The sequence below is a fragment of the Epinephelus moara genome, chromosome 6, assembly GCF_006386435.1.
Source record: "Epinephelus moara isolate mb chromosome 6, YSFRI_EMoa_1.0, whole genome shotgun sequence".
NCBI classification, from domain to species: domain Eukaryota; kingdom Metazoa; phylum Chordata; class Actinopteri; order Perciformes; family Serranidae; genus Epinephelus; species Epinephelus moara.
In genome coordinates this window covers 42,949,529-42,961,450 of record NC_065511.1, presented here as the reverse complement: position 1 = coordinate 42,961,450, position 11,922 = coordinate 42,949,529, and the positions used below count along the sequence as shown (strand labels likewise).

Genomic DNA, 11,922 nt, shown 5'->3' with positions numbered 1-11,922 from the left:
CTAATAGAATTATGATTCTAAAATAAAATATCTGATAGTATTCAATAAACAGATTTAGTTGTCACAGTATTATCGAAAATATTAACAATGGCCATATGAGGGATTATTGCATGATATTAAGCATTTTATTCGACACAATAATAGAATGAAACATAAAGATATGATTTTTTTTTTAAGAATTAAATATATAATAATGGGTATAATTATTGCTAGTTTATAATACAGTACAGTAGTAGTCATGACAATATCACAACACATTTTAAATCAGGAAGATATTTTAATATTGACAGTATATCAAAGGAATATTTGACCCACAAAATTACTGTTTGTAAATTAATCAGTCATCTTTAATTCGTATAGAAAACTGTTTTTCTCACATGCCTGCATGTAAAACAGCGTATATAGTGATCGATAAGGAACCACGCTAAACAACAGCAAAACTATATCAAAACATCCGTTTACAAACTCTCACACAACTCACGGCAGACACATGCATTGTTGCTAACAAAAGAAAAAAATCTTACTGTTGGAGTCTGGATTTGAAGAGAGCGTAGATGAATTTCATTTTCAGTTCAGTTTTATATTGTAAGTGAAAATGCATCTATTTGGGAAGTACTGAGCACATGACTAGATAAATGAGACCTGGATTATTCTGCAGGAGTTGTGTGAGAGTTTGTAAACAGATGTTGTGATATAGTTTTGCTGATGTTAATCGTCTTCCCCATTTGATCAATAAATCAATATGTTTGCGGTTTTCCATGGAGGCATGAGAAAAATACAAGTTCTTCATGAATTAAAGGTAACATGGCGTGACTGATGAAAAATACAAATGGTCATTACGTGGGTGAATTATTCCTTTAAAAGGGAATATAGTATTAAGCATTTTATTGTATCCACAAGTGTTTGAGACAAAACATGATTCAAAAAATCCCCCTCAAATGAAACTGATTATTAACATCACTGGCAGATACAGTAATTCTATTCTCACGTTTTATAGTAAATACATGATTAAAGTCCTAACAGTTGAGTTTTATATTAAACAGAGTGAACATTTAATAATGAATACAAATATAATTAAATATAATATAATGTAAAAAAAAAATAAACATATCTGAAAAATGTAATAAAAACATTAATACCTGTGACAGTATTATCTCAAATAATGTATGATAGTAGTAGAAGAATAAAATAGGAAAATATAACTTAAGTGGTAATATGAAAGATTGAATACATCATTTTTAAAGCATTTTTTGTCTTGAAAGGTTTTTTAAAAGACATTCAATCGATGAGCAGAGCCAGTCAATGGAAATATGATTATTAGTATCAGTGTCAGTTATAGCAGAGTCAGTTATCTAACAACACTTGAAAAACAAAAATAAGCACATAATTACAACAGTAACTCACTGTGATGTCAAAATATTTATAATGATATTTTAGATAAATATGATAATTGATAATAATAATTCAGATGCTAAAATATAAACAGATATTTAGTAGTGACAATATTATAACAGCTGATATAAAAGAAAGTTTAAGAATACAGTAATATTGTTTATATAATAGAGTATATTAACTTTTTGTCTTATATTTTTCTTTTTTTAAGATGTAGTTATTGCTTACATAAATGACAAAATTATAACAAATTAAAAAGAAAACAGAAAAATACAACAGTGGTGGTTACAGTGGTAAAACGAAATAATGAATTATTATTTTTTTGAACATTTTTCAAAAGACATTCAATCTATTAAAAGTTCTTTTAAAAGTTGTTCATGTCTTTTCTGTTTTAATTGTTGACATGGAAAGCACTTTGTAACTCTGATGTATTATTATTATTATTATTATTACAACTGAAGGGTTAGGGTTTACTATTATGAAGTAGTAAAACTTGCTATTAAAGTTTAAAAATACTGTAATATTGTTAATATGATAAGAGAGTATATAAAACTTTTTTGGTAAAACAATATGTTTTTAAGATGTACCCAGTGTGAAGAGGAATTATGATTATTAACATTAGTAGCACATAAAGCAGGGCAGTTATCTTTAATAAAGAAAAAAATCCAAAATGATAATAGTTGATGTGATCCAGTAATACAGGTGACAATGTCTAAAACATGAAAATATAAAAAAAATACATAACAGTCTCACCAGTATCTTTTATATCATAGTCAACTGTTATGAAGTAGTAAAACATAAAGTCAGTGTAAATTTAGTTTTCTGTTGTTTTACTATCCAAATTTATAATATGAAAAAGAATAATAGCATGAGAAGTTGATACAGTCTCTATCAGGCAGTTTATCAAGTTTTTGATAAGATGAACAAAATATAAGAATTAGTATATTATGATTTTTAAAAGTAATAAGAATGATACAGTTCGTAGTGTTTTCTTAACAATAAAAGTTTATTAGTATTTTAAATACAGCGCCCCACAGTGCTTCACAGACAATAAATAAAAGCAGCTATGAGCTGAATTATAACTGAGTCACATGTTTATTAAAATGAAACAAGGTTACAAATAAAAAAACCCGAAAACCGTGAAGAAAGTGTTCTGTGTTAAAGTGTTTGATGTGATTTTCGTCACGTGTCGGTCGTCTCGTCTCCGCCACTATGCGTTGACCGTGTACGTCGTCGTCCTGGTATTCATGCGTTGATCCTGGAAGAGATGAATAACAGAATTAGCACCGAGTGCAGAGTGCTGATGTAGACGACACATACACCATAAGAAAAAAAAAACAGTTTGACTGTTGGGAAATGTTTATTGTTTGGAGGTGTTTTTCACTTTTGATGAAAAGTGAACAGTTTCCCCTCGCTCCCAGTTTTTGTGCCGAGCTGGGCTCAACACATCTTGAACCTTTATCATCTTCCTATCTGAGAAAAAAAACTATGTGAACTGGTTTTTTAAATCAAACTTAATGTTCTTTTCATTAAACTCGGCCTTTAGTTGTTAGAAACCCGCTATAAAGAGTTGGGAAACACAATGAGGGGAATAAAAGATGAAACTGAGATGTTACTCACAGGTTCTTATCAACAATAACTTAAATAAGCGGGTAATTTTTCCTCTGTAAATATATACATGTCTTGGAGAATACAAAAAGCAGTTAGTGCCAGTTATAAAAGCACTACAATCTGAACATCTAACCAGAGGCAGTAATGATTTACTAATGTGTGAATAGGTCTGAGTTCGCTCACAGTGTGCGCTAACAAAAGCTAAGGTAAATTGCTATTTTAAGTTAATAAACACTTATTCTCACGCCCGCTGACACCCATTGTTTGTACATTTCTGTGTTGTCATAGTGACAATCACATTACAGTTAGGTGTTGCCATTAGTTCTCCATGTTCCCTGTGTCAATGTTGACTCATTAAAATACAAACAGCTTAATAACTATTAACAATAACCTCTCCGAGCCAACGCACACCCATTTAGATACAACAGACGTCACCCTGCGTTCAGGACATACGAGATGTCTGAAGCAGCAGCTCTGCAACACACACGTCCACGTCAAAGATGTGTTTATGTTGTGTTGTTTAGGTTAGTTTAGTTCACACAACTCAAATACACATTTTTTTTCTTTTGTAGCTCAAAAACTGGTCAGTGTTGTGTTGTATTTTCATGGTGATAAACGAGCCGTCAGTCCTGTAAATGTCTGTCTGCAGACTGACTGACAGCTCGAATCTCTGCTGGTTCTGTTGGAACAGATGAAACACTGTGACTGCATTAATGTAAATGGCTGAACTCTGTCCTGCTGCAGGACGAGACTCTTTCCCAGGCGTCACATTACAGCACACAAAGACACAACCAACACACTCTCTGCCCCGTGTGTGTGTCAGAGAGGTTTAACTGTGGTTGTGAGGACCAGATCCTGACACACCACTGTGAGGACATTAGCATTGTGATGTGTCCTTGTGAGGACATTTTGGATTGTTCTCTATCATATGAAGACATGGGTCCCATGCTAGCCAACTAGCCCACACGGGCTGTCTGTTATGTTCTGAATTTTACTGATTTTAAAATTTTTCTGATCACCTTTAAATCATTAAATGATCGGGAGACTGTGGAACATTTTGCTTATTAAAATCAGACAGGCTTTTTTTTTTTTTTTTAAATATAATTTGTTGTTTGATTTTATTATCCTACTCTCACCATCTTTTTTCTTAAACTTTATTTTAACCACCAGTCTTTAATTTTTTTTTTTTTTTGCTTTTATCTGCTGTTTTGTTTCTCTAAATTACTTTGTAATCTATTTAAGAAGAATGCTATTATAATAGAGTTAATAATGATGATGGTAATACTATTACTAATAATAATCATTAATATGATATTGACGAGGGCCAGCTCTTGACAGATCACTGTCCTTGTGAGGACATTAAGCTTCACAAGGACCAACTCCTGACAAACCACTTCCTTGTGAGGACAGTTGTGCATTGTTATGTCTTTGTTAGCATGTGATGTGACGTGTCTTTGTAAGGACATTATCCTTGCGATGTCCCTTTCCGAGGACATTAGCATAGTTTTCTGTCTTTGTGAGGACATTTACATTATGATGTCCCTTTTCGAGGACATTATGATTGTGATGTGTCTTTGTGAGGTCATTAGCATATTTTTTTGTCTTTGTGAGGACATCAGTGTTGTGATGTCCCTTTCTGAGGACATTATCGTTTTGATGTGTCCTCATAGATGTTGTATAGTGATGACTTACGTACGGTTTTCCAATGGGCCCATCGAAGCGGCCATGTGTGGTGTACAGAGGGATGTCGTCTCTGCTGGCCATGTGGTCGTAGGGACTTTCTTTGTGGCGCTTCCTGAAGCAGCAGCACCAAACCAGCTGCAGAGGAAGAACAGATGTTGTTTGTACCGTTAGCATGAGTCAGTGTAACAGGAATGCTAACTGCGGTTTCCCCAGGTGTGCTGACACTACGCTAACATGACAAGCCAGCAGCTAGTGAGTGCATGGAAAGTTAAACTGATGTAAGCACTTTGAAAACAAGGGATCAGCTGGAGACTGATTCTTTAAAAAAAAAAAAAAAAAGAAAATCATCAGTGGGCCGACCGACCTGTCGACCGAACTCCCCGACTCTGGGAGCTGTACTGCTCCGTATCTGCCGACTCTTATTACAGTATCATGGACATCTGGAGTAAAGTATAATATATAGTTCTGTTCTGATTAAGTTGTGAATGGCCATGGAAATTTTATTTTACATCCTTGAAAAGTCTGAAATTGAAATTTTGTCCATGAAGATGTGTGGGAACCTCGTGTATGTGACTCACCAGTCCGCAGAGCAGCAGGAACAGCAGCAGCAGAGCCACAGCAGCTAGGACCAGCAGAGCGATCGCCCACCCAGGTACGCCGCTGCGGGCTGAGGTCGGGGCCGAGGTCGCACTCTGCGACGTGGTTGTGTTATTTGTGGAACCTGGTGTGCCGCTGGCTGTTGTGGCACCACTTCCTGTTGCCGTGGTATCATTAGACGTTGTTCCAGTGGATGTAGAGTTGTGAGTCTCGGTACCGGGGGAAGCTGTTGCATGGTTTGAGGTGTTTTCAGTGTTTGAGGAGGTGGATGAAGAGTGGACGTTAGTGTTGTTGCTGGTGGAAACTGTTTCGGTATTTGAGGCAGTGGATGTAGAGTTGTTGTGAGCGGTGTTGCTGGTGGGAGCTGTTTCATCATGTGGTGTGTTTTCAGTGTTTGGGACAGTGGATGAAGAGTGGTCGTTAGTGCTGTCGCTGGTGGAAACTGTTCCGGTGTTTGAGGCAGTGGATGAAGAGTTGTTGTGAGCGGTGTTGCTGGGGGGAGCTGTGTCATCATGTGCAGTGTTTCCGGTGTTGTTGGTGTTTGATACAGTGGTTATAGAGTGGACATTGTTAGTGTTGTTGCTAAGGGTAACTTCTCCATTGAGTCTGGTGTTATTGGTGTTTGACGCGCTGGATGAAGATGAAGACTGGACGTGATTGTTGTTGCTGATGGAAACTGTTTCGTGGTTTGCGATGTTTTCAGTGTTTGACGCACTGGATGAAGATGAAGACGAAGACTGGACGTGATTGTTGTTGCTGAAGGAAACTGTTCCGTGGTTTGCGATGTTTTCAGTGTTTGACGCACTGGATGAAGATGAAGAGGAAGACTGGACGTGATTGTTGTTGCTGAAGGAAACTGTTCCGTGGTTTGCAATGTTTTCAGTGTTTGACGCACTGGATGAAGATGAAGACGAAAAGTGGACGTGAGTGTTGTTGCTGAAGGAAACTGTTCCGTGGTTTGCGATATTTCCGGTGTTTGACGCACTGGATGAAGATGAAGAGTCGACGTGAACGTTGTTGTTGGAGGAAACTGTTTCATGGTTTGCGCTGTTGTCTGTGTTTGTCATGGCGGATGAAGATGAAGAAGAGTGTATGGGAGCGTTGTTGCTGAAGAAAACCGTTTCATTGTTTATGATGTCTGGCGTCAACGAGATGACAGTGGTTCTGTTTGTTATGTGTTCAGTGCCGTTTGGAAAAGTTTTTATCACGCTATAGTGGATTGTTGTTATGTTTTGTATTGAGATTGTTTCACTGGCGGTGTTTTCGGAGGCGTTTTCATCATGCATGTCGTGCACTTCGTGCATGTCGTGCACTTCGTGCATGTCGTGCATGTCATGCATGTCGTGCATGTCGACGTAAGCTTCCTCTGTGTGGTTACAGGTGGTGTTGAACATGATGAGGTCGGGATCAGATGGCGTGGCTGTGGCAGGTGCAGGTGATGTTAATGTGAGGTCAGTGGTGTTGCCAAAAATGTCATCACTGCTGTTAAATGATGGTGAGGTGGTTGTTGGGTCATGGAACTCGTGAGAAGACACTAAAGAATGAGAAGAAGAAGAAAATTTATTTATTATTAATAAAATTAGTTAATATTCAACATTCTGATAATCGATTATTAACTGTATTTGTTGAATCAGGCAGAGTGTCTCAGATGTTTCTGTTTTGTTTCACTGTTTGGGCTGTTTGTTGAACAAAATAAGACATTGAAGATAAACTACAACTGAGAAACTGTGGTGGATATTTGGTACCATTCCCGTAACCGTTTATCCCGTTAGGGGTCGCAGGGGGTGGAGCCTATCCCAGCTGACATTGGGCGAGAGGCAGGGTTCACCCTGGACAGGTCACCAGACTATCACAGGGCTGACACATAGAGACAGACAACCATTCACACTCACATTCACACCTACGGACAATTTAGAGTCACCAATTAACCTGCATGTCTTTGGACTGTGGGAGGAAGCTGGAGCACCTGGAGGAAACCCACGCTGACACAGGGAGAACATGCAAACTCTGCACAGAAGGGCTCCCCACCCAGGGTTCGAACCAGAAACCCTCTGGCTGTGAGGCGACAATGGTAACCACTCTAGCACTGTGCCGCCCGTTTCACTGTTTGGACTGTTTGAATAAAATAAGACACTGAAGATAAACTACAACTGAGAAACTGTCGTGAATATTTTGTACCTTCTCCCAATATTTTAGAGAACCAGCTGAATACGATATAATGAGAATTCTGTAAAACTTCAATTAAAAGCCCAGTCTCTTTTACTAGCCTGGTGTGGCTTCACTTTTTGACAAACAAAGGCCTGTCTCAATTAGAAGCCTGGTCTGGCTGCCAAGTAGTTCATTTTTATCGATGTTTTTTGGATGTTAAAACCAGGTGGTAGACTACTAACTTGAGCTAATGTTAGTTAGCTGTTTAGATAGCACATACAGATATAAATGTTTAAATATTTGTGAGTATGGAGATGCCTCACATCGTTAGCTCGGTTATTTTCTCCACAATTCAATCATTCAGTTCATTTTACTGAAACCATGTGCACCAGAGAAGACCGTAATTCATTCAGATTGCCAGCACAAAATAACAAGTGGTGACTCCCTTCATCTGAAGCAGTCATAAAGTCAAATTATGTGTCCATTCCTCTATTACCCTCTAAATTATTCATATTTCTTTAGTCTGTAAGGGTCCTCAGATCAAATGAATGAAAAGTATATATCATAAAAATTAAGCCAAGTTGTGAGGATTGTTTTAACCGGATAAAGTGGCGTTTTGTCGGTTTGCTGGGTGCTGTAATCCTCTCTAATGCTCCGTCTGTCGGTGTTAGATCAAATGAATGATTCATATAGACCCTTTTACTGTCAGTAAACAGTATGACTTCTTTTGGTGGGCGGGGCTTAGCTGGAGGCAAAAACAATCCTCCACAGACATTAGCTAGCGCTAGCTAACAAGTTGTGTTGGCTTGTTTTAGACGATGGAGGAAGATGATGTGAGTGGTGCGTTCAGAAACACTCATTGTGAGTGTGGGAGCGCACTCTGACACAAACTGGAGCGTTGATAAATTGGGAGCGCTGTCTGAATGTAGCGTTGGGTTATCCAGAGCAGCGCACTCTCAGAGTGGCAGAGCGCACTCTGGACACTCTGTCTGTGGAGACGGAGCAGCAGAGCGCCGAGCGGAGTGAATGTGTGATTAACTTAACCGTTGGTTCATTCATGTAGAAATATAACGCTGCGTTTCTTCCACCAACAGGGCTCTCATTTTAGTGTAGAGCGCCAGACTGAATTTACCAACGCACCATGTCAGGTCACTCACTCTCCGGGACCGCCAGTGTTACTTGAATAAGTAAACACTGACCAACGGGACCAGACTGGCCGACCCGTATGCTCTCACTCAGTGGATGGATGATGTCACAGGAAGCCAATCTTACAAAGGAGGACCACACTTGTTTGTTTTGCTATGGAAGCTAACGTTAGCTAATGTGCTAAAAAGTTAGCGTTGCAGAGAAATCCAATATTCCTCTTAATCCCTCCCCAGTTTCTGATGAGGTGGACATGATAACCTTTAATACACATAACCTTATTCATCCCTACAACAGGAAATACTTTCTCCCTAACCTGATATGAAGTGTGCGCTGCACATGTGAGCATTTTTGATGATGGCCTCTGTCCAGTCCTTTGGTCTTATCACATTTAGTTGAGAGTTACGACACTCGTTTTATGCCGCCTACGGCACTTTATCCAATCCTCACAACTTGGATTAATTTTTTTATGAAAAACCCTTTTGATTCTTTTGAAGGACCCTTACAGACATATCTGAATAACTTCCAGAGTAATCCAGGAATGGACACATAATTTGACTATATGACCGCTTCAGAGGTAACGTAGGGAGTCACCACTTCTGTTTTTCGTCTCCTGTTTACCGAGCTCACAACGTGTAGCATCTCCATATTAACAAAAGTTTAAACATTTATATTTGTATGCGTGTTCTAAGCAGCTAACTAACATTAGCTTAAATGGGAAGCCAACAGCCTGGTTTTATAGAAGAACCTCTATAAAAATTACCTGCTTGGGAACCAGACCAGGCCTCTAATTGAGACAGGCCTTTATTTGTCAAAATGTGTAGCCACGCCGGGCTAGTAAAAGGGACTGGGCTTTTAATTAAAGTTTAACAGTAGTTGGTTAACTCTGGAGGAGAGACACAGGGAGGTAAATAAAAACGCAATCAATTGTCTTTATGTCACCACTATACATGAACATCAACACATTCAGAAACACATCTGTTTTTATGGCTTCAGTTGCATGTGAACAGTATCGATCTGAGAAGTTGTATCTCGGAAGCTGTAGTATGGATTCCACTCCACAAAGTCCATCAGTATGGAGGCCGTTGTGCTTTCCATCAAAGCGTCTATGTCCTCTGAAGTGTCTCCCAGTATAAAGACTGCTGGCTCTAGAGGCAGGTCCACCCCCCATGATTTATTTAAACTCAGTTTCCTCCCAATGTTTATCCAATTTGGGACAATCCCAAAAACTAAGGGTGTGGTCGCCAGTTTTCTTCATTGCCTCCAGCATAATTCAGAGGTGTTGCTCTATCTTGTCACCATAAGAGGGCTCTTAAATACTCTCATTTTAGTTTTCCATTGAGACTCCCTCCAGGTTGGGCTTCTTATTAGCTTGTGACCCTCCTGGCACGTTTTTCCCACACTTCATCTGTAACTATAAACTTATTTCTAATTCAGAATCATCAGAATCAGAATCAGAAATACTTTATTGATCCCCGAGGGGAAATTATTTATGTTACAGGTGCTCCTTGCAAGAGAGGAAAGATACGTGAAAATATAAGAAATTTAAACAGTAGTATTAACAAATATATATTATAAATATATATTCCCATTTCTTTTTCGTTTCCATAGTGTTTCCTGTTGTGTATTCTTGAAGTCCTCTGTATAATTGGGCTATCAGATTCTTTTTTATCCCTCCCTCCATAGTCAGCAGAAAAATCCTTTCTTAACAGTTTACATATCTGCTCCCAGTCTGCTGCATGTGTCAGTAAGTAGTGTCGAATTTGAAGAAATCTAAAACAGGATCCATCCCTGACAGGCCAAATTCTCTATAGATGTTCATACATTTTCAATTCACTACAGAAAAGCTGATCTACAGTAATTAACCCTTATCCACCCCTGTCTTAAAACCACAATCTGTTTTACAAAGCAAGAATTCTGGAAGAGCTGCCATCTTTAATGCTTTGGCTAAGGAGCTAATGTATTTGTCATATTTTTATAATAAAAAGCCGATCCTTGGCACTGTGTGATGATACGATATTGCCACACAAAAATATTGTGATACTTTGCCGTATTGATTTTTTCCCCACCCCTACAGCTCATCCAGGAGGACAGTCTTAGAGGTGTTGAAGGGATTAGAGCAGATTGAATCAGATTGTGATGTTAATTAGTCTGTTCAGAGTTTACTGAGTTCTGTTCACACTCGTTGTCACTCAGATGTCTTGATTGGCTATGACCCATTGTTTCAGGCTGGCCTTATGTAGTTGTATAAAACCTGAAGTTCTGTTTTCACTGTGCAGTGATTAAAAACTCATCTGAACCACACAATAAAATACTGAACATCCAAACAGAGACGAACGAAACTGAACCGAGTCTCTTTGTTAAAATCATCAGATCAGCGTGGTCGATTCTTCTTTGCGTGTCTTCTTTTATACTTCTTCTTCAAAACTCATCAGAAAGATTCAGTATCCAACAAACAGGGTGGAGGGTACGAACATTCAAAAACCTTTTACAGGTGACGGATCAAAAAATCAAACTGAAGCAAGAACCAGACAGGAGATCTGGACACTGTATGAAAATTATTTTAACTGTGCAACGTCTCAATCTAACAGAGATCTTTGTCAGGCTTTTTGAAATCAGCATATCAAAGCAGATAATAATAAATGTAAATAATTAGAAATAAATAATTAATATTGCTTGCTCTGCTTTGTGATGGTGAAAAGTGCCTGACGGAGATCTCGGTTAGATCGACTGGGAGCTTTTCATACAGTGTGCTGATCTCCTGTCTGGTTCTTTCAGCGTCCAACAAAGTCATCAAACCTTCATTATTCAGAATATTCTGTCCAAACACAAATTATTCACCTCCGTCACTGAACACTGAGAAATAACTCAAAATAACTTAAAACTCCGCCTGAGTTTAAACTTGGACAACTACATGTCCAATCGTATAGGAGAGTTTGACAGACACCTTTCAATGTTTTCAGATGTTTTACAGACCGAACAGTTTCTCAATTATTTTAGAATTTAATCAACAGATTAATAAATAATGGAAAAAAACAATAAGTTTACAATATGAGACACTTCTGCACCTGAAAACCCTCCCCAGGTGTTTTCTCCTCTGTAGTGTAAACTGATCTCTAATCTCTTAACATATGTAGTTTAAGAGAGATAGAAGTTTTTGTCATCTAGAAATTCAGTTTCCATTCTCCCTGAGCTTCAGTGAAACAAACCTTCCGTTTTAAAAGCTTCAGGTGAGCTGAGACTGTTTTTCTTACCTGAGGCGGCGACGCTGAGAGCGATCCAGAGTGCGAGCAGTGTCTCCATCTTTCTGCAGGAAATCCAACAGTTTGTGACAAAGATCTCAGTGTG

General features: G+C 38.4%; 1 protein-coding gene across 1 annotated transcript; it reads right to left on the bottom strand.

The window, feature by feature from the left end:
* Positions 1–2,390: 2,390 nt before the first annotated feature.
* LOC126392476 (uncharacterized protein DDB_G0271670-like) lies at positions 2,391–11,922 on the bottom strand. Its single transcript, XM_050047887.1, has 4 exons — positions 11,829–11,922; positions 5,265–6,817; positions 4,696–4,821; positions 2,391–2,650 (listed from the first exon to the last, which is right to left on the bottom strand). Exons 1-4 carry the CDS (start codon positions 11,875–11,877, stop codon positions 2,603–2,605), a joined length of 1,776 nt encoding a protein of 591 aa, XP_049903844.1. The 5' UTR covers positions 11,878–11,922; the 3' UTR covers positions 2,391–2,602.